This window comes from Cynoglossus semilaevis, chromosome 11 (genome assembly GCF_000523025.1).
Source record: "Cynoglossus semilaevis isolate Cse_v1.0 chromosome 11, Cse_v1.0, whole genome shotgun sequence".
NCBI classification, from domain to species: Eukaryota; Metazoa; Chordata; class Actinopteri; order Pleuronectiformes; family Cynoglossidae; genus Cynoglossus; species Cynoglossus semilaevis.
In genome coordinates, this window is record NC_024317.1 from 14,120,821 (window position 1) to 14,143,673 (window position 22,853).

A 22,853-nucleotide genomic window follows, 5' to 3' on the forward strand; every position below is an offset into this window, starting at 1 on the left:
GTTCTCCTGAGGACCAGAGGACCAGAGGACCTGAGGACCAGAGGACCAGAGGACCAGAGGACCTGAGAACCAGAGGACCAGAGGACCAGAGGACCTGAGGACCAGAGGACCAGAGGACCAGAGGACCTGAGGACCAGAGGACCAGAGGACCAGAGGACCTGAGGACCAGAGGACCAGAGGACCAGAGGACCTGAGGACCAGAGGACCAGAGGACCAGAGGACCTGAGAACCAGAGGACCAGAGGACCAGAGGACCTGAGAACCAGAGGACCAGAGGACCAGAGGACCTGAGGACCAGAGGACCAGAGGACCAGAGGACCAAGGATTGTTTATTTTCAATGACTTACAACAAGGTTGGACGTCAACTTGTGTTTGGAGCGGTGTAACTGCGAGGTAAAGGAGCATTATTATTATTATTATTATTATTATTATTATTATTATTATTATTATATATTTTTAATATTTAATAATCTTTTTATAATAATCATTTATTTCATTTTGCAGCATTATCAGCGTTATTATCATTTAAGGTAAATTAAATTCCAGTCAAATAATTATTACTGTTTTTAAATTATAAATATATTCCCGTTCTTCGTCCATTTTCACTGTCACATTTGCACTGATGGCGCTCCAGACACTGTTTACACTCCTCTGGTCCATGTGTGTCCACGGCTGCCAGTCTGATCCACAGTACACTCTGTGGATCATGTTCCACTAACATCCGAGTTAGTTCGCTTCTATTTCGACATAGACATAGACATAATAATTATAATAATAATAATAATAATAATGATGATGTGTTATTATGGTTGCAGCAGGAGGATTCAGTCTTTCAGTGTTTATTACATGCTCTTTATTTGTAAAATGTATCAATTTAAAATGTAAAATGATATTTAAACGAACAGAGAACATAAGGCACCGATGTGGGTTTTTTTTCCCCCCCAGAACGTGACTTTAATCAATACAAACAGACAAAGTTCATTTTCAGTCATTAGAAAGTTTTCACGAGACTAAAATGACCATATAAAAGTCTCTCTCTGTATGTGTGAGTGTGTGTGTGTGTGTGTGTGTGAGTTCATGTGCTGGTGTGAAGGACTTGGCCTCTGTTTCAGAATAAACAGCTGGATGCTCAACAAATTGTCAGTAAACAGCCTGGGTTTAAACAGCTGTCTGTGCTCATAAAGCAGGCAGACTGGGGTTCTGTGAAGGTGAGCTGGACCTGGTCCACATGTCCAGAACCGGTCCTGGAGAAACTCTCCTCTATCCAAACTGTTGATCGGACAGAGTAGTGTGTTAGTAGGCCGTGGAGGTGTAGAAGTTCTGATTGGTCCGTGAGGCCGTTCTCTGTGGTGACCCCTGGTGACTGACATTATTTAACCTTAGACCTCACTAATGGTCAGCCAGCTTCTGTTAGAGGCTTTGTTTAACCGTCCTGATTTAGTTTGTCATCACTTTCAGCAACAAGTTAATATTTTATTTTCACTGAAGCCTGTCGTGCGTCGTGGTCCCGGTGGGCGTGTGACGTGGTGTGACCCCGGCGTTAGCTGCAGCCATAATTAAAGAGCGGCACACAGGTGTGGTGTCATGGAGGAGGAATGTGTTCTGGTTGTGAAACAAAGGCTGGCGTTCAGTGGTGTCTCCATCGTTTGTCACCTTCTGAAACACAAGCATCGCTTTTACTGAATGGAAGTGGAACAAACATGAAACCTCAGCTCCCTCTCAGCACTTAAGGGTTCTGTGGACGCGTCCAGAGATCAGTGGGTAGTGAAGAGGCCCCCGGGGGCTCGTAATTAACAACAGAAATATTTGTGCTCGATGCCTGTTGCTGTGTTGAGGTTGAGAAAAACAGATTCTTCTAACACGTCCGCTTTTGTCTCTACAGAGATTTAACAGAACATCAGTCTTTTCGAGCGCCTGGACGTTGGACAACCATGCAGTGGGACAGTCTGTGGACGGTCCACGTCCTGCTAGCACTACTCAGCTCAGTCCATGGAAACCTAGTGATCAATGACCCGTTGGCTGCACCTCGAGTCTTCATCTCATTCAAAGGTAGGAAGCCTCGAACCTCAGCCCTCAGACTGCAGCTCTGTGATGGAGCTAAAGTATATTTTTGACTCTTCCAAGTCTCTGCTGCTTTCTTAAACTCCACCACACGCTGGGTGGATGAATGGCTGACAAAGTGACGGATGTTTATTACTGGTGACTGCCCGTCTGCTGACTGCTGAAGGTCGGAGCAGAGAGAGAACCCAGTTAATCAGGAGACACTGGTGCTGCACCGTGGAGCAGACCAAAACCAGATCAGGCTTTTCTTATTCCCCTCCATTAAAGCTGCAGGCGCTGTAATAATCAGCAGCTGCTTCCACTGCCTTCTATTGTTAGAACCATTAGAACCAAAGAGCAGAAGAGCAGCAGCAACTCTGTGGTTTTCTATGGTCAACAATGGTCGTCTGTGGTCAACTATGAGCATCTATGTTCTTCTGTGGTGGTCTATGGTCATGATCGGCGGCTGTATGGATTACAAGAGACAGGTTGCTGGGTTCTCTGAGTGTGTAGCTGTGTGTGTGGAGGTTTGTAGGTGAGTTGTGACAGGGGGGGGGACAAAAGAGGGGTTATTGGGGAGCTTGCATTATCAAGAGCAAATTGCCAGGATCAGCCAAGCAGAGCGACATCCCTGAGGCCTGTCCTGCTCGGAGATCAAGTCTTTGATTAGCGTCCAGAGAAAACCGAAGGAGTAATCAGCAGCAGCAGCAGCAGCAGCAGCAGCAGCAGCTTTGCCTCTGTTTGCTTTGCTTTCCATTTCCCAGCGCTCCCCGGTACGAGTTGACTTCATTAAGTGGACTGGCGCGGTGCATTGTTGAAGGCGTTTTCCTGCTTTAATCAAGTTGGATTAAACGCCTCAGTGAGCCGCACACGCACACACACTGTAGCGGTATTTTCCAGATATTGTTTTATTCTCTTCTCCGCACAAAGGCTGAGTGTATGCACTTGTGTGTCGGTGCATCTGTGTGTGACCAACCTCAGCCTCAGTTCTCCGGCTGACAGGGCAGTGGAGAACGCTGGGCTTTGCTGCTGCTTACCTGTGTGTTTGCTCCTGCAGTCAATATGAATTTCACAGTCTGCTGCTGCTGCAGCCCTCAGACTGCAACTCTGTGATGGAGCTAAAGTATCTTTTTGACTCTTCCAAGTCTCTGCTGCTTTCTTAAACTCCACCACACGCTGGGTGGATGAATGGCTGACAAAGTGACGGATGTTTATTACTGGTGACTGCCCGTCTGCTGACTGCTGAAGGTCGGAGCAGAGAGAGAACCCAGTTAATCAGGAGACACTGGTGCTGCACCGTGGAGCAGACCAAAACCAGATCAGGCTTTTCTTATTCCCCTCCATTAAAGCTGCAGGCGCTGTAATAATCAGCAGCTGCTTCCACTGCCTTCTATTGTTAGAACCATTAGAACCAAAGAGCAGAAGAGCAGCAGCAACTCTGTGGTTTTCTATGGTCAACAATGGTCGTCTGTGGTCAACTATGAGCATCTATGTTCTTCTGTGGTGGTCTATGGTCATGATCGGCGGCTGTATGGATTACAAGAGACAGGTTGCTGGGTTCTCTGAGTGTGTAGCTGTGTGTGTGGAGGTTTGTAGGTGAGTTGTGACAGGGGGGGGGACAAAAGAGGGGTTATTGGGGAGCTTGCATTATCAAGAGCAAATTGCCAGGATCAGCCAAGCAGAGCGACATCCCTGAGGCCTGTCCTGCTCGGAGATCAAGTCTTTGATTAGCGTCCAGAGAAAACCGAAGGAGTAATCAGCAGCAGCAGCAGCAGCAGCAGCAGCAGCAGCTTTGCCTCTGTTTGCTTTGCTTTCCATTTCCCAGCGCTCCCCGGTACGAGTTGACTTCATTAAGTGGACTGGCGCGGTGCATTGTTGAAGGCGTTTTCCTGCTTTAATCAAGTTGGATTAAACGCCTCAGTGAGCCGCACACGCACACACACTGTAGCGGTATTTTCCAGATATTGTTTTATTCTCTTCTCCGCACAAAGGCTGAGTGTATGCACTTGTGTGTCGGTGCATCTGTGTGTGACCAACCTCAGCCTCAGTTCTCCGGCTGACAGGGCAGTGGAGAACGCTGGGCTTTGCTGCTGCTTACCTGTGTGTTTGCTCCTGCAGTCAATATGAATTTCACAGTCTGCTGCTGCTGCCTCTCTCAGAGGAATGCTACCCCCCCCAAACCCCCTACACCCACCCACACACACACACACACAAACACGCTCAATATTATGACTCTCCCTCCCTTAATTGCTTTTTGAGAGGCCCATGTGGTCCTACCTTGGCAGGCGGGCCACACTCCCCCTGGTGCATCGCGGTGTGCTGCGTTTGACTCTGCTCCTCAGAAACACCTCCAGGTGGAGGAGTGAGGAGGGTTTAGTGGTCACTGTCAGTCACCTCTTCATCATGACTGATCATTATGTGAAGAAACTGGTCAAACTCAACACGTGGCTCAGCTGATGAATCAGTGCTGGAGGAGCGGGGTCAAGAACCCTGACCTCCATCTGGGGGATGGGGCCCTCACATCCTTATTAAAGCAAGAGGAGTAAATCACAGGAACTAAATACTTGAGCCCAGTGTAACGTGAACAGCTTTATGAACAGTGAAGGCACCGTCGCAGGTACTGGAACTTCAGTCAAACACACTTCACATGTCCTTAAACATCACTCACAGATTAGTCCCAGGAGGAAGACCTTGGATTTAGACTTTGTCCAGTCGTCACGTGTTGTTCACAATAAAAAGGAAAAAAGTCATGTTGGATGAACTCAGTGATAAATAGACACACTAGGTGATGCTCAATCGGTGGTTCCCAACCCTTTTTGCACCACGGACTGGTTTTGTGCAAGCTGGTTCCATGAACCAGCAGGGGTGTTTGTGGGTGTTTCTGAGGGGAACATACAAACATACATTTAATTATTACATATAACATTTAAATATAATCATTATTAGGGGAACATACAAACATACATTTAATTTTTACATGTAACATTTAAATATAATAATTATTATTATATATATATATATATTTCTCCTGCTTTACCATGCAGACTAGCATATATAAAAAACTTGAAATATACGTTTAGATTTTTTCTTTGCGGCCTGGTACTGATCCCAGGTGCCTGATCCAAATTAAAGAATGTCTTCTTGTTCTTTTATTTCATTTATTTATGTTTTACTTGTAGCTTTTTTTAAAAATTTTGCTCCTTTGTCCACAATCCGTCCAGATTTGGAACCATTTCCTGTCTAGAGCTGCTGGACAGGACATGTAAAGTTTGGAGCAGCTGAAGTGCTGACTGAGAAGGTTTAGAGATGTTTGAACTGCAGTCTGCTCCAATAAGCAGACAACAAGTAAACAGCCTCACAGCAAACACAGGCAGAGGGTCAAGAATCTCTGAGTGCAAATATTCAGAAACAGCACACACACATACACAGATGTAAACTGCAGCTGTGGGCGGAGCCACACACAAGACGCTGTCCAGCAACGGAATCAGGATCCGTGAGAAAAGGACAAAAGACCTCATTAAAATACCATAACATCATAAGGATTACAGCACACTTCTCCCTCCTCCTCCTCCTCCTCCCCTCCTTCTTTTTCCTCCTCCTCCTCCCCCCAGGGAACACATCAGGCCAAACCCACAGTGACAGAATGTGGGTCAGCTTTAGCCACAGAACATACGCAGTATATACACACACTCCCGTGCAGGTGGGATCAGAAACGAGTGACTCCAGATTATCATTGTTCCTAGCCTATTCCAAATATTCCTAATGGTTGTTTTTTTTCTGGAGCTCTGGAGAATGTCATGGGCATGTGTGTATTTCAGGTTTAGCTCTACTTGTGTTGACTTCTTTTTGTCGTTGAGACATTTTGTCCTTACAGTATGAGGACATTTTGCAGGTCTCCACTGAGAGACTAAGGTTCAAGATTCTGTTTGGAGTTAGGATTAGAATTTGGCTCAGATCAGAGTTAGGGTCAGGATTAAGATTAGACATATTTGTAATAGTGAAGGTCGGAGTGAGTGACGAGGGAACGTTGGGTGTCACAGCAGAGTGACTCAGACTCATAAACTTACATTTATTCCCTTTTTTTTACATGTTCTATTAAAAACAGAGGACCTTAAATCTGTCAGTGTGTGAGTGATTTGTATTTGGTAGAGAAATTCACCTTGTTGTTATAAGCTCCTCTGGACTTTTATGACCACCCTGTGAGGTATTCTGGTCAATGTTTAAACTGTAGTCGTAGCACTGTGGTTATTCTTCTTTTCCACACTCCCTCCTAGTGGTCATTCTCCCCCCTCTGTTGTGTACATCAGTGGCTGTACTTATCTTATCACTGACCTGGTTAATGATGACAGTGTGCATTTAGGAGCCAGGAGCCGAGGGTTTGCTCAACACTGCCTGTTTGAATTGTTTGCTTTTTTTTGGAGAGTTTTCTCTGAGAGTTTGTGTGGCTCAGTCAGTCCGACTGTCGTGAACACTGCTCCACAGCAGCGACCGCTGCAGCTTTAGAAAACCACCCGGACCCTGGCCTGGTCCCAGACCAGGACTGGTCTTCACAGCAGTGGAGCCAGATCGTGTTTGGTGAAAACTCTTCTCTCCCTCAGCGGGCTCACAGCTCTCATTTGTAGCTCAGTGGTGAACTATTGAACATCATCAGCAGGGAGGTGACAGCGGCTGAAGTGCAGACAGAAGCCGACTCTAATCCAGCTGGGAATAACAGACCTGACAGGAAAATAGTCAGCCTTCACCTGTGCTGGGTGTTATTTAGATTTTTACTGTGTCAAACGTTTGATTCTGACCATGTCTCCAGTGGATCCTCCACATCCCCACCACTCTGTGATGAAGACAGATCTCTGGCTAAGAAATTTATTCAAAAATCAAACTTTATTTTTGCTTTTAAATATGATATTTATATGAAATATGATATATTGAATATATGTATTTTGTACATTTAAGCAAATATTCATTGATCTTTATATATATATATGAACTTATATCAACAACGATGTGTGTGTGTGTGTGTTTGGACCTGGTCTAAAAGCAGCTCACTCACAAGAAAAGCTCTGGACTAAGCCATCAATGATAATCAGAGGTCAGAGGTCATATACAAGTAGTGTAGAGATAAAAAAAATCTTATGATTGACAGCTGGGTAATAGACATTGATTGTCTGTCAGCCTCTCAGCTCCTTAACTCTGACACTCAACCTTGGTGAAAAAAAAATATATACAATAAAAAACTAAGCTCCTTTAATGGCTTGATGGCTGGATAATATTCAGCTTTATGTTGAAATGTTGTTAAACTGGTTTATAAGCTGCAGCTTTTTCGTGATTCTCGACAGTAGTAGGCGTTACTGTGTCCTTATTTGGCCAACCTTTTACCTTAGAATGAAGTAAGAAGGAGTTATTTAATAACAAGTGTCTTCTCTGTCTGCCTTAGTACAAGACAGTTTCCTCCTTCTAGAATTCTCCCTCCATTTTGAAGAAACACATGTAGGTGTTTTTTTTATTCTGGTAGGTTTGATCACCAGCATGTAACCCAACATAGTCTGTATTGTGTACAACTAAATTATTTAAGTCAACTAGCGGCGATGTGCTAGCATAGTCCGTTGGGGCGACCAGACAACCACTTTTCCCTGGCAAAGCCAAGAATTGTGGGACTTTGAGCTTCCTAAACGTTCGTCAAGTCATGGTTCATCTCTTATAAACTTGTTAGCCTACTATCCTACATTTCTACATTTCAGTAACATTTGCCATAAGGTATGTGTACTTTCACTCCAGTACGTAGTTAGTGTACTCCTTCCACCACTGGATTCCACTGCAGAGGAGTTTCTTCTCATTTTACGCCGTTACATGTCATGAAAGAGGATCTGCACTCTCACAGAGACACTTGATCTGTGGTGGAACAGTTGGCAGAACTGTTCTCCACCTCCTGTGGCTCAGGTATATGTGTGGGACAGACCTGTGATTTTGCTCCTACCCCAGTCTTTCCCTGATACCTGTCTCTGATGGAGCCAATTCCCCTGAACATAATCCCACTGCGGTCACAGTGTCATCTTAGAACTGTGTCCTCCGACCATCAGTTCTCCTGGCGTCTCCAGCTCAGCTCTGATATTTCTCTGTCTTCTGTCCTTTTTTATACCCTGTCTGTTAACGGAGACACAGGCCCCCCTATATGACGCCTCCTGAAGCCCTTCATTGTGTTTGACTGTGAGAGAGCGCTGGCACCTCGTCCTGATTTATTTTCATGCCATGTGTCTGGAAGGTTCTGAGGTGTGTGAGCGGCTTCATGTGTGGCCTCGGTGTTTATTAAGGAGGACAGAGAATCTACGCCTGGTTCTGCTGAATGGTTCTGGATATTCTCTGTGCGCAATACAGGGGAATTGTTGTTGGCACAGGAAACTGCAGGTGACAAAGTGACGTCTAAATATAGACATATGTGAATAGATATTCGGTCCCTCGACTTTGACATGTTTTATTTCTCTGGCAGCAAATGCACAGGAACCGGTGTGTGTGGGATTCCTGGAATGGCTGCAACATTTTCTGTCTGTGTTTGAGGAGAGAAGGCTTCTGTTTTGCAAAGAGTGGACAATTTCCTACTTGTGTCAAACCGAACTGCTGATGTGGATGTGATGATGTGGAGTTTGTCCTTCAGGTCCAGGGAAATGTGGATCGTTGGACAATAATGCTTAGCAGTCAGTGTCTTTCACCCTCTGCAGCCTCCCTCCCCCATCAGACTTGGAGAATCCTAGCCAAATATTCAACATTGCAGTGGATGACTTTCTCCCCACTGGCACCGCGTCCCCATTCATGTGGTTTTCATTTAGTGTTTCAGCTTCACTGGAGACGACCGGAGCCACAGAACCAGAGCAGCTGGTCCAAACAGCAGAGCTGGTGTTCTTATGTGTTTTAGGTCAGTGCAAATGTGGGTCGAACCTGTTGCAGTTCATGCAGTACAATAAATCTACATGCAGATCTGAGGAGTAAGGAGTTTCAGTTAATAGGACACAGTGAGGTTAAAGACGACCTGTCGGGTCTGAATGAATCATCACTTCCTGTCTATTCTTACTGTACCTCCACCTTTGTTTCATAGATACTGATAGTCTCTCAGACGTGACAGACGTGGCCAGCGGCGCTCACAGCCGCCCCAGTCTTCAGTAGTGTTATCTAGTTCACCTGCCCAGCTCCAGGGTTGGTCTTATTTGGTGGCATGATTCCAGCTTCCTGTGGGATTTGGTTTCTTTTCTCACCTGTGAAAACAGGGCATTAGTGTGGACTGGATAAACAAGTCAGAGCCTCAGACTGGATCGTCTCCGCGCCGCTGAGCTCCGTATATTCTTAGCTCTAATGTTTCGCTTGTGGCAGATTAATGTGACAGATAGAATAATGGCCTCAGACAGGATTAGACACATTCAGTGAGCGGGCTCGGAGCTGCACCCAAACGCCTCACATTGTCCACAGTGCTGACACCCTCACTAAATGTCCTTGTTAGGAGACGGATTGAATCACAACAGGAAACGGCAAACTTTTTCATCTGCCTCAAGTTCTCACACATTCAAACCCGTGGATCTTTAAACACACTCCAGTTTGACAAAGGTCATGTGGGAGGTCGTGCCACCACCCACAGAGGTCAAGCCCAGTTCTTGTCATCTGATCACTGTCACTGCACACACACACACTCACTCTGCTCTTGGTGTAGTGACTGTGGAGACCTCCCCCCACTTTTTTAAGGCTACAGTAAACTGTCACTTCAGAGTTGGACAAAATCAGTGTCATTTAAAATGGAATACTCCCAAATATGAGTTTAACAGCTGAAACCTTCCAGGAAATACACCTGTGATTGGCACACGTCTGTAGTTTGGTGAAAATCCAGTACGACAGTACTGACTCCTGTACTGACATGGAAACCCAGTGTGGGCCACCACTGTTTTGTACAGTCAGCAGTGGTCTCCTCTTCATCACCTCCTCCCTCTTCCTACTGTGGTCCAGATGAAGTTTCACATCAGTGGGGGCGGAGGGTTGGGGGGTGGGCTGAGGGTGGAGGGGGCTCAGATTAAAGGCGAAAGTGAAGAGTCGAGCCAATAAGAACTCACGCCAATACACAATACGTGCGCTTTGATGTCTTTGTTGTGGCCTGGTTTTGAAATGCTGATTTGAAGATTCCTCCGTCGTTGCCTCCTGCTTTTTGGTGGTGTAGGTGTTAATTGTGTTAAAGTGTTGGGCTGGATGCTCGTTCAGGTCCATTCAGGCTGATCCAGGGCCAGCGGTTTTTGTCAATGACCTATCCTTTCAGGCCCACCTCCTGTGGAGGTACCTCCTCTTGATTGGTGACAAAGTGTCAAAGGAGGAGCCCTGGTATTCTACTGCCCTTGTTGGTGTTGTTGTTTGGCGTCGCCCACACACTCTCCCCCCTGTGAAGGGCCTATAGCTGCGGGGGCATTTGTGTAGGTTTGCCTCTTATTCACAGAAGTTCATCCATATTCTCGAAGACCTGGGGAGCGGGGGGAGTCACAATTAGCATCAGGCCTTTTCTGTCAGTGAATGCGTTGGGCAGCGTCCCGCAGACCGTCCTCTGTGCTGCCTATAGGTTCCTTCATCCAGGTCCAAGGAGAACGCTGTGGGACTGCAGAGGGACGACAGAGGTTTATAATGGAGGTGAAAAATGAGGTCCCTTCATGCTGGGAAAATAAAAGTCAAGAGGAGCAGAGGGGAGTCTTTACCTTCTCCTCCGACCTGGCGCTGGGCCAAACCAGTAGTGGGCAGCGTGTCGCAGGGTGAGAGCTCAGAGGATTATGAGCGTCAGGGGAGGTGTTTGTGGAACTCCTCAGTGATGTTGCTCACTTTGTTCACGGCCTTCTTCAATTCTCTGATCTCGTCGTTGTCAGAGCAGGAGGTCCGTGCTCTGATCTCAGCGTGTTCTCCTTTTCTGATGTTAATCTTCTGACGGAGGAGTTCTGTTGCTGTGTGTTTTAACACAGGTTGACTTTAGCCAGTCGCTTGTTTTTCTTCTTAGCAGAGTTAATAAATACTCCTTTGCCACTTCAGTGTGTGTGTGTGTGTGAGTGTGTGAGTGAGTGTGTGTGTAGTGGTCGTATTTAATTTCCCTCCAGGGACGTCCTGTTGCGTTTCCCAGAGTTTCACTGCAGCCTACTTTGCATTTCCTTTTTGCGAGAAGACAAACAGGTCGGGAGTCTACGGAGGAGCAGAGGGAGGGTGAGACAGGAATGGGAGGACGGAGGGGACGTTGGCTAGCATCACATTTACACTCATTTCTCTACAAATTGTGAATCAGTAGAAAACCTCCCCCTTTATCCCCCACTCTCCCTCTCTGAGGAGCTACAGTCTGGATCAGGTTTTAGCGTCTCTTTCTCCCCCTCCTCCCCACGTTTTGGGATGATTAGTTTATCATCTTCTGTTCTGGAACCTAAAGACAGCTGTGCTGCTCTGGTGAGGAGTAGAGTTTCAGATGTTGTTGGCTGATCTCAAAGATGAAACGTTACACATCCTGGTTAACACCATTAGCTGTGGGCAGGTCTGGATTCTGTCCCTGAACCACAGCTTGGTTCTCATCGGTCCTCACATCAGTTTGACTGTGTGTCTGTCCCTTGAAGAAGAAACCTCCAGTCTTTGTCTCCCGTGGTGGTGACTTCACCAGTGTCCACTGCTGCAGTTGTTTTATGCACTCGGCTCTGTGTTTGTTGCTGTTTGTTCTTTTATATTTGTTTCCACCAGATCTATACCTGAGATTGGAATCTCTTGTATCCAGGCTGAAGGAACTGTTTGTATATAACTGACAAATAAATGACTTAATCTTGTCTCCACGTCAATTATCATGATCTGTTCATCACACAAGACCGAAGGGGGCGCCGAGGGGGAGGTCCCAGCCTCCCCACCCCTCACTGACACTGACTCTTAGCACTGTGTTGAGCTGAGACTTTCAGCAGTAAAAGAGAGTTCCTTACTTCAACCCAGGTGAAGGCCAGTCATTAGAACTATCAGTGGTGGACACTGGGGTGAGACAGCAGACTGATGAGATGGTTCCTCAGGGTATTAGAACGTCCCCTGAGAACCTCAGTCATGTATTTGTGATGGAGGCTCTCTCTCTTTAAAATTGCTGATATGTTGGGTTTTTTTTTTTACAGCTTTTCGTAAATTTAAGTCTCACTTTTCCAGTCTTTACGCCTTATCTTTGGGATGATTGTTGAGCAAAGCATCCATTAGGGGGCAGTGTTTAGTTCAGACTTCGTTTTTGGGTTCATGTTAGTTTTACATAGTCATGTTGTTGTCTACATCTGAAGGTTTATTTTGGGGTGCACATGATCTAAACTGAACAACGCTGCCCCCACAAATTTTTAGAGGTTGTTGTCTACATCTGAAGGTTTATTTTGTGGTGCACATGATCTAAACTGCACAACTGCTCTGTTTCCATGTCGTTTACATTTACAAAAGCTCTCGTACTAAAAACGTACTAGTTACTACTACTACTGGTTACTTGGCCTTGATCGCAGAATCTACAGAAGGCTTTAATCAGTTTGGTCAGGTAGAAGACACCTTCAGCAGATACTTTCAATTTGAATCACTCCATACAACCCGGTGCACGTGTGTGTTTACGAGTGTGTGTTTACGAGTGTGTGTTGTTGCATTTTACTTTGCTATGACCTCAGTATAGCGCCACCAACATGTGTCCAGAGGGACTTTTTAATTACATGCTGTTGGAGCTCCGCCTGCCTCTTTGCTATCACAGTCATTTTCACCTTGTCAAAACATGGCAGCAGGAAAAAGCCCTGATGGAAGAAAGGATCCAGGTTATGACAGGTTCTAAAATAGTTCTAACAGGCACCAGGGCTGAGCTGCTGATAGATGCAGCGATGAGTCTTTCACAGCCGGGCCAGACCTCCACCTTCCTCATATTTACTTCAACACATCTCCAGCTCTCTGCCGTAGAGACGTGCCTCCGCGGTGCTTGGCACTGGGTTCCATTTTAGATGTCATGAGTTAATCAGAGGAGAAGACGGAACAGGCCCTGGAAGGAGGTTTCAAACCTGCGGACAGTCATCGACACACCTAATGGTTTCACCTGTCAAATCACTTCCTCTCCTTTTTAATTGATGACTTGATTGGGGGATGAATGCTCTCATGCAGTGGTTAATGTTTGTTGATGCGTGATCTGTCTCGGTGGTTTGTGTCTCACTCTGAATAATCCAGTCAATTAAATGTTCCCAGCACGAGGAGTTCAAAGTACAACACCGTGCAGAAAAAAAGTAGTTTCACTGTGTAAACAGGACACAGCTGATGGTCACTGACAATAAAATGGTCCAGTGATGAATGTTAAAAAAATGTGTTGTACTGGTGAGTGTCACCAACCTGAGCATAGAAATACAACTGAACAAGGAGGAAGTCATCTGTAAACATATTTACAGATTTACAAAGACCAAGACAAAGACATTTGTTAAAAGGCTAAAACAACTGACTCAAAAATATAAATAGTCTAGAGTTGCTGTTACATGATGTCATGTCCACAGTTTCTTCACCTCTCTGTACACATTTAGAAACTGGATGAGAGTGATTCAGTGACTACGGTCTGTTTGAACGGGAGGTCACATTTACACGTAGGAATGAGTATAAATCAGGTTTGGATTAGATTAAAACAAAAAGACAAATACATTATTTCATGTTGTCATGTCACCATGTGTTGTTGGGTTGTACGATAACACACGCACCATTAACACCAAATGAAGTTAAATATGGCGTGACCCTCACAGGGTGACGCTGATCCATTAATCTCCTGCTGTTCCCAGTGGTAAAATAAAATACTGCCGTTAATCATACTTTGTTCTAGATGTTTTCCATGCAGTGAGCTGTCGCTGGCTGAGGTACAAACCACACGTCTGATAAATACCCCACATTCTCGAGAAAAAAGGAAAAACCCGCCCGAGGAGGTAGATTACTCTCTCCTCCAGGAAGCCTCTGTTTGGACTTGTCTCACTTGATTGCTGTGTCAATTAAAGTGTTTTTCCAGAACCGTGATGGAGGTGGGGCAGGAGCAGGGAGACAGGCAGAGGTTCTGTCATGTTCTTTGGTTTAGAAAAGGAACCGTTCCTGAGGTTGAGGTGCTAAAATGTTGAGTTGATCAGAGTCCTGGTCGGATCAGAACATCACGAGTGATGTGAAAGGAACCTTCTTCAATTGAAATAGAAAATCTCTCTTTTGGTCGACTTATTTGAATGAGTAAGGACAACATTTGGTGCCTTGTCTTTCAAATATCACTGAGCAAATGATGCAGAGAAGTGAAAAGCAGAGATAGTTCTGTTCGGCTGATTCTCACTAATCTGTGAGAACAGTTCTATTTGGGATGAGAACTGAACTGAACTGAACTGAACTGGACTGACCTATAGATTTGTGTCCTTGACGTCAAACAGTGTGTTCCTGCCCAGGAACACCAACATGTACTGGTGGACATTAATCTTAAACAGTAGCCGGGGTGATTTGCATCTCTTTGTGTGGGTTGGGGGTTTGATTTCAAAGAAACATTTAAGGCAGTGTACTTGAGTCCTTAGCCCAGACAGAGACACAGGCTGTGAAGTCTACAGAGAAGTGGTTCTCTGATGGAACCATCAGACCACTGCAAAAGTGGAGAACTTTGTCATTTCAGGTTTACTTTTGTCTCCGAACTCTGTCCTTACCTTTTTATTTGTCTTTTTAATCTAAAATGTTTTGTGGCGTCCACACCTCAGTTCATACTTCCGACGTTTCCCGTTGCTCATTACCTGAAAGACTTCGGGGTCAAAGAGAAGGAAATGCTTCCTGTCAGTGGAACGTCAAAGCTGTCAGCTGTGTCTGGCTGGAGGACGGAGGATTCAAACCCATGAAGGAAGAACCCTGGCTGGTCATTAAGATTCCTCATGGAGGCTGAGTTTTGATTTTTTTTTCTTTCCATGAAGCACTCTTAACTTTCACACCTGTCAACCTGTCTGTATGTCTGCTGGCCCGAGTCTGACGGCTCCTCAGGCAGGAGGTGAGGGGAGGGAGACAGACTTTCTCTGTTAGTGGGGGAGGATTGAGATGATGAGGGAGCCAATCTGGTGCAGACATTTCCAGAAAGACTTTTCTTCAGTCATATGTCCACACAGTGACTCCAGGTCAGAGGGGACTCACACAGCAGCCAGGAGCTGAATGGAGGAATGTGATGATTATAATATAATAAACAGGTTTTCACCTGAAGTGAAGCACCATGGGATATGGAGTGGGTTTTAAAGGGGAATATTGGATGAGCTGCACCTCCCTCTCTCCCAGGCCTGTGATATTGTTGGAATAATAAGTGTGTGATGGAGATAAAATGTGTGATGTGACCTGGATCACATTTGTATTATTTCAATCACACTCTTCCTAACAAGACAAATGAGACTCTGGCTGACGGAGGAGCCGGCAGAGGAGGTGTGACGTGGACCTCCTCCATCTTCTGTTCCCTTCTCTCCTTTTCTCTGGTCTCCTGTCCTCTCCTCCTCTCTCCTCTGTCCTCCCACCTCCTTCCTGCTGTGTCCTGGTATAAATAGTTCAGTTTGAGAGCCTTTCATTGGTTGTAAAGAGAAGTTTTTTGTAGGCTGCTAACATTCAGGGGTCAAAGTGAGGCTAACAACTGACCCCCTCCTCCACGGAGAGTTATGTGTGTGTGGAGTGTGAGTGTGTTATTGAAATGATAGAAGGAAGTGTTGGAGGGTCAGTATATCACTGTGGGGAGAACAAAAACAACAGCACCGTGTTGGGTGAAGGGGACGGGGTCTACATGAATCTGCTCCCTCCCCACCTGGTTTGAGTACATTACTGCTGACCTCTGGTGACCTCTCAGCGTGCTCCTGCTCTCTGAGTAGCTGCAGTCACTGGTGAAGTCATGTTAGCTTAGATAAGGAGCCACATTAGCTCTTATCACTGAGCTCCTCCACTGACCTGCAGTCACACATCCTGGTAGAAAAACCCGGAGAGATATTCTGTACATAAATACTGACACAGAGCGTTGACCTTTTCCCGACTAATGTCACCATCAGAGAGTTCCAGTCCTGGGGTCACAGAACACTTCTGTCCCCTGTCACATGTAAAGCTTGGGCTGAGCCTGGACTGAGAAGGAAAACTTCCTGGCTGTAGATATCTTAGACACACACAGCTGGAGTGTAGCAGATTTATTACAACCTGGGTTTAAGGATTCAGTTCTAACTACACCTCGTAGAGAAGTCGCTGAAACCACTTTGGTTCAGTCAGGTTCTACAAACAGCTGGACATGTCTTTATATTTAACCTAACGTTAGTCAAAGACATAAAGTGTAAGCAGTGAAAAGAAACCAGGGAAGTAACAACAATCAGAGAACAAAGATGATGAAGACGATGATGTGACTATGTCAGGTTCACAACACTCTACTTTTCACCTGATTCATATATTTATAATAAAGATAAATACCTACAGAGTCTCATTTCAGGACTTGATACCAGAGGTACATCTGGACGTTTTTGGCGATCTTGTTTTTCTTACATCAGGTTCAAATGAAGTTCTGTCTGTAACTGAAGTCCTGCTGCTCTGACAGGAAACACTGAGACACATCACTTTACCTCCTGTTTAAAATACTACATCTCTGTAGTATTCCTACTGAAAACTACTGGGTCCATAAAAATCCCCTCATATTAGTACTTTATGGTCCAGTAACAGTATACTGTACTGTGGTCTCCTCTGACTCGGGAAACAGTTTGGCCAGAGTTTGGGAAGAAAAAAAAAACGTTTTATGGCAGGTAAAGCGGGGGCCATGCTGAGCAGGTTGGGACACCTGGAGTCCCCGTCTCTCCCTGTGTTATTAAAGGGGTGGTACTGTTTAAGAGGAACTTTGTCAAGGCATTGTTGACATTCTCTGTCTCTAATTTCTGTCCACTGCTCAGTTTCCACTTTCAATAACAATAAAGATGTTTTATAATCCGCCAAAAAGTCTAAAAATGTAGCGTCACAAAGTGGATGATTATAATAATCCAGTCCCCGACCCACAGTAGCTCCACACACATTGCCACGCCCACCTGTGGAGGCCCCTCCCTTTACTGGCGGCCGCTGGACTGGTATCATGTACAGCCTGTAAGTGCTAAATGAGCAGCAGCTTTACGATCATCTGTACCAACACTAGGGGGAGACAGTGAGGTTGTACAACTTTGGTCAGTCTACATAGTAACATTAAAGTATTGCACTTTATCGTCTTCTTCTTCGTCATCGTCTTCTTCTTCTTGGTCCGTCTCTGAACATATACAGTTGCACCACAACTCATTGTCTGGTGACCTGACAGTTTACCATACCTGCTAGAATGACATACATCACCTTTCTGAGCATGAGCACAAAAGACAAAATATCCAGAGTCACTGCATGGGGGGGATTATGGAACCAGATTAATTCACATGAAAATAGCAGAATATTTATAGTGTGTTTTGACCATCACTGTTACGAACACACAAATATAAAACATTCACATGGTTCTTGGTGTTTTCACATGGTCTCAGCTGACGGCTGTCTAAACTATTAGAAGTCACGCTTGTTGTGTGCCTGCTAGCTAACTTGCGTGTGTCCAAATGTGCACGCTATTACTGTTATCTGAGCTTGTGTGAGAGCAACCGAGGGAAGCAGTCATGCACAGCCTGACACACTGTCCATGTCTGTGGTTGTCAGGCTGATTTTATCACTCTCTGAGGTACAGCAGGAAGATTACCATTGACTAACAGGGAAAGGCTCAATCTGCCTGGTAAACCCACTGACCCTACAAGACTCCCCCTCCTCCCCCCACCCATGTGGGACTTTCACTTTAACAGCACCATACATGGGCAGCAGCCAGTACGATGGTCTGTCCAAACAACAACCTCAGCACCAGCCACCGAGGAGTTTCTTTTTGGAAAGCCACTATACCATCCACAGAGTTAACGCCTGAGCTGGTTTATCCGTCCAGCAGAGTACGTGTCAGCGGCTGGTCAGGGCTCACGGGGACAGTGAGGCGGCAGCAGCCAAAAACACAAAGCTGTTGATAAAGGACTAATCACCTTACTCTCAGAAGAGTGCCTCTCAAAAGAGGGAGGAAGTGATCAGGCAAAAATGTAGTGGCAGCGCCACAATGAATGTGGAAAATGGGATTTGTCCTTTAATCCCACTTCCTGTGCCCAAGGCCAGGGATTTAGAATCACAACAGAACAGAAGTGATGATCAGTCTTTGTCCAACATCAGCCTCTCACTTCCACCAGAGTCACGTGGGTGCAGGTGATAGATGATTGGTTTTCTTGCCTTACCCACAGCTTCTTCCTTACTGTACCTCCCAAGGCGGAGGAGGAAGAGGAGTGCTGAGGTGGCGCTGCATGCCACAGTGAGGGAACGGTGGGAGTGTGGTGGGAGGAAGAGACCTGGAGCTGAGCCACAATGGCTGCTGTCACAATCTGTCCTGCCTTCCTGTCATTCTCAGGAAGGGGCCAGAACAACTGGCCTCACACAGTGTCGTCCCACACTGGCTCAACAAATAAGGCATTCACAGGCACCGAGCGTGGTACCGATGTTTGTTTCCTGTGTCTGTTCAATTGTAAATCAACCACACATGCCTGTCAGGATGTACCTGAGAGACACAGAGAGGCTTTGTTACATGAAGACACTTTTTAACAGGCTGACCTCGTCCTAATCAATGAAATGTGGCTCATGTGAGGGTACGTTTGAGTGGGACACAATCTGAGGCCAACAAGTGGAACCAAATATTTATTAGTCTGGTGCAACAAAAACTTAAAATATATAGAATTTCAAATTTCATCTCCAGCTTTATTACCTCTGACCAGTAGGGAGCTTGCAGGGGTCCAGAGTGGTGCAGTGGTCCGACTCCGGTCTGCCAGGATTGGAGACCATCTGTTCTCGGAAATCCCAAGTTGGATTGTGTCTGGAATGTGTACAAACTTTGCCAGATCACAAGAACAAGAGATTCTTTAAAGGAACGGTTTCACTGGTTCATGAGTTGCTGTGCCATGAATGATACTGCAGTATTTAGTTAGTAGTTTAGTATTGTACGATGCCTTTAATGAGACAATGTCCCACAAAGGGACAAGTAGTACCATTCAAGAACAACAGTTACTTTTCAAATGACCAGGTGAAATTGATCAACCTTACATTGAAAATGTTAACTTTATGTACTACAGAACTATATTTATATTTCCATTTTAATTGCTCATGATCTACCAGCACTCCCTTTGTGATCTACTTATTGGACACCTCTGGTCCAAGTCAAGTCTGGATGTTATTAATATGAAACTCATAATTGTAAAACAAACCAAGTGACAATATACCTGAAAAATACAATTAAAATAACAGCGTAAGACGCCGACTATTTCACGAACAGTGGTGCTGCGTAACATCACGTCCAGCACAAACTCAGGACTGAAGCCAAAGTCTCTCCTCTTGGGGATCAGTGTATCAGTGTGCAGTCTCGGCTCAAAGCTGTAAACCAGGTCAGCCTGTTTGCTATTGTTTTTACTCATTTTGTCACCAGGGAGACGCTGCTCATTTTATCGAATGACAAGGAAACACCACATGGATGCAGACCAAAGAAATTTGTCTTCATTAGCAGAATGTTCTCCTGGTCTCTGGCGTCTAACCTGCACCAAGCAGACAGCAGAGGCACAGATGTGTGCAGAACGTCTCTTTACCTCTGAGCACGTGGGGACTACTGTCTGACATGAGGCTGAAACTTTCCAGGTTATGATAAGAGAGGCTTAGAGTAACAGGGCCCTTAGAGTCATCACTTCACTGTGGTCAACCTCTGGCCTGCTGCTGCTGCTGCTGCACGTCTGCCTGTCTGCTGCCTCTTATGGCCCCCGTCCTAAATAAGCATTTAAATGCCTTTACCATAGTAAATGTGTTGAACAAATCAGAGGTATGTGTATAAGTGTGTCCAAACAGAGACCATATAATTCTGATTCATGGATCACAGTGAGCTGTAAATCATGGCTGTAGTCTGAACATCTCTGCAGGGGTGAACTGTAGGACTGGGAAGTGTTGGAGTGACAGCAGAGTCCAGAGTCTCTGGGCTTTCTCTCCTTTCTCTTCTTCTGCAGTTAAACACAGTTAAAGACTTATTGTTGTTGTGCCCCTGCTGAGCACTAATGCCACTTTACTGCAAGCAATCCTTCTTTCCTGATTCTCCCCCGGCTGAGGAGAGATAACCCTGACCCTGAGCTAATCCCAGATTAAACCAGAATATAAAGAGCTACCACTGCTGTCCAGTGACCTCTGACCCCTTCATGTCTCCTGGCTTAGGCCGCTGCCGTGCTGCTGACTTGGACATGCAACAGCAGGATTTTAGACAACAGTTTTAGACACAGGTAAAAGGCAGTGACTGAAGGCGTGGGCTGTACAGAATCATAGACCATTAATAAAACACATGTCCATTAAAGATGGCCCTGTTTGTGCAGATGTGTGAGATTAACCCTCTCCTGGGAGGATCTGGTTCCTCTGAGTTCCCCATCTGCTTCAGCTGGTCCTCAACTTTTACACGGTTCTGCTGGACTAAGACAAAGGTGTTCATTTGCGTGGAGGAGGCGGGATACAGTGCAGGTCCAGCTCCACGTTGGTTCACTGTGGTTTATGAGGAACCTCAGATGAATTTGGTTCACTGTGGTTTATGAGGAACCTGAGGGACCTTGTACCTGTTAGTGCTTTGATTCTACCCTCACTCGTGCCCCTCTCTACCCTGGCCTGGCAGGAACCAGGAACCAGGAGCATGGATCTACAGGTCCTTCGCGTGAGAGCTCATCAGAGCTGACAGTAAATACAGGGCAGTGCCATTAGTGAGAAGAGGAGGAGGGCAGATAACAGAGCGGCGGGGCTGTTTGGAGAATCCTAATTACGGGGAGTTTGACACCCTCAGGTCGGCAGGGGAGTGGTGGGGATTTAAGGGTGTAGCAGTAATGAGGTGGCGTTGGAGTGATCAACAGTGGGGTGTAGAGTTTCACAGGAACAGGGATTATTGTGGTTGAAAGTGTGGACAGGATGAGGTCCAAAGTGGTGGTTAATGATGTGTGGTGTTGAAGTGCTTTTACTGGACCTCCATTAGGATGGATCACATTCATGTATGTGGGATGGGGGGGGATGGGGGGTCATACCTTCTCCCCAGTGATGGTGTTCACAGCAACAGAACACAAACAAGCTGCCATAAATAACCAAGTATCTTCACTTTACCGCCTGGTTGGTTTCATGCTGAAGCTGGAACGAGTCGATTAAATGACGTGTCGTGTGGTTTTACTTTTCTGTACAGAAGAACAGAAGACGTTGACATCACTAAGAAATACATTTAACCGAAAAACCATACTCATCTACATGTTTATACACCATAACATTTGTCCTCCATGTTTAACCCAATCATGAAACTGTCTGTGTTGACACACACCAAAGTCTGGACCAGTAATTTAACCAGCAGTTCTCCAATCTCAGCCTTGATTCAATCCCTAGTAAATGATGTTGAAAACTGAAGGGTTTACATCAGAGAAGAGATTCAGATAAAGAGGAGTTCAGAAGTAGCTCTGTGTGTCTGAAGGTTGAGTTAGGGGACGTGAACCTTCTGACCAATGACCATCTAGACAGCGTCTCATTTAACCATTATTGACTTGTTAAACTGGTTTGATCTGGTATCAAACACAGTAGATCTAACCTGCAGCAGTCGACGGCCGAGTCAGAGCTCTTTGTTGACTTTTTTATCTAATTAAAAATATCCAAACATCTCATACACATTTGGCCAAGAGTCTTGACATAAGCTGTTTTTAATGTGATCCTGCCCCCCCAAAAAGACCCCCCCCCCCCATCCACCTCCCCTCCACTCCACCATAAACATCTTAATTATCACTTCTGCCTCTCAGTTGTGTGTGAACTAACACATATTTTTCTGCTGGGTTAGAAACGGCCTCTGGCTCTGCTCAGGTAGAGCAGCCTGTCTGTCGTCAGCCCGGGGCAACAGGGTATTTCTGTCACTTTATGTCACTGCATACAGAATCTTGACACGACTCCGTACTGTGTTTATCACTGCAGCATCACATTAGTCAAACAAAGGTCTGCAGGTTACACCTCATACAGCGGCACCCTGAGTGGTTGGGGTGTTAGGACGGGGGCAGATAAGGTAAAATAAAAAATCCACAAAGATTACCTGCACCATCTGTGATACAAAAATCAACAGATGTTGTAGGTTCTATTGGATTATCGAATCATTGACAAAATCTTTACCAAGAAGTAGATAAAACTAATGAATACATTAAGATAAAAGACATTACCCATAACATAAAATAATATTAAAAATAAAACAATAAATATAAAATACACATCAAATAAATTAAATATTTTTTTAAATAAACTAGATGAAATGGAGGTGTCGTAAAGTTAAATAGAACTAAAATGTTGTCAGAACTTAAAAAGTAAAGGAACAAAATCCAAAGTGAAGTTTTGTCTCTGCTCACAGAAGATTTACTTACAATGTGAATTGTAAGTAAACCTTTAGAGGCCATGGACAACACGGTGGAGTCTTTATCCAGTCAGTTTTCTGCCTTTTAAAGTCTGGAATATTTAAGTTGACAAGAAAAATAAATTTGACTAGTTTGTGACCCGACAGTCAAATCCGACCCGTGTGTCCTTGGTTCAGCTCCAGTGTTCACTGTGATCCTGGGGTAAAAGACAGTCTCACTGCTGCAGCGGCTGCTTCTCTAATTATCAACCTCATGTTCCACAAAGAGAAACCACAGAGCCACGAGGTGAGGGGCGTACTCCTGCCCCCTCATCACTCTCTTCCTGTTCACTGTC

The 22,853-nt window shown here is 45.4% G+C and overlaps 1 protein-coding gene across 1 annotated transcript in view; it reads left to right on the plus strand.

Moving 5' to 3' along the window:
• The first annotated feature begins 259 nt into the window (after window positions 1-259).
• LOC103386510 (semaphorin-3F-like) overlaps window positions 260-22,853 on the plus strand; it is a 47,357-nt gene continuing 24,763 nt past the window's right edge. Inside the window, exons 1-2 of the mRNA XM_025060146.1 lie at window positions 260-392; window positions 1,882-2,048. Coding sequence (XP_024915914.1) covers window positions 1,931-2,048 — 118 coding nt within the window. The 5' untranslated portion in view covers window positions 260-392; window positions 1,882-1,930. The remainder of the gene's footprint in view (window positions 393-1,881; window positions 2,049-22,853) is intronic.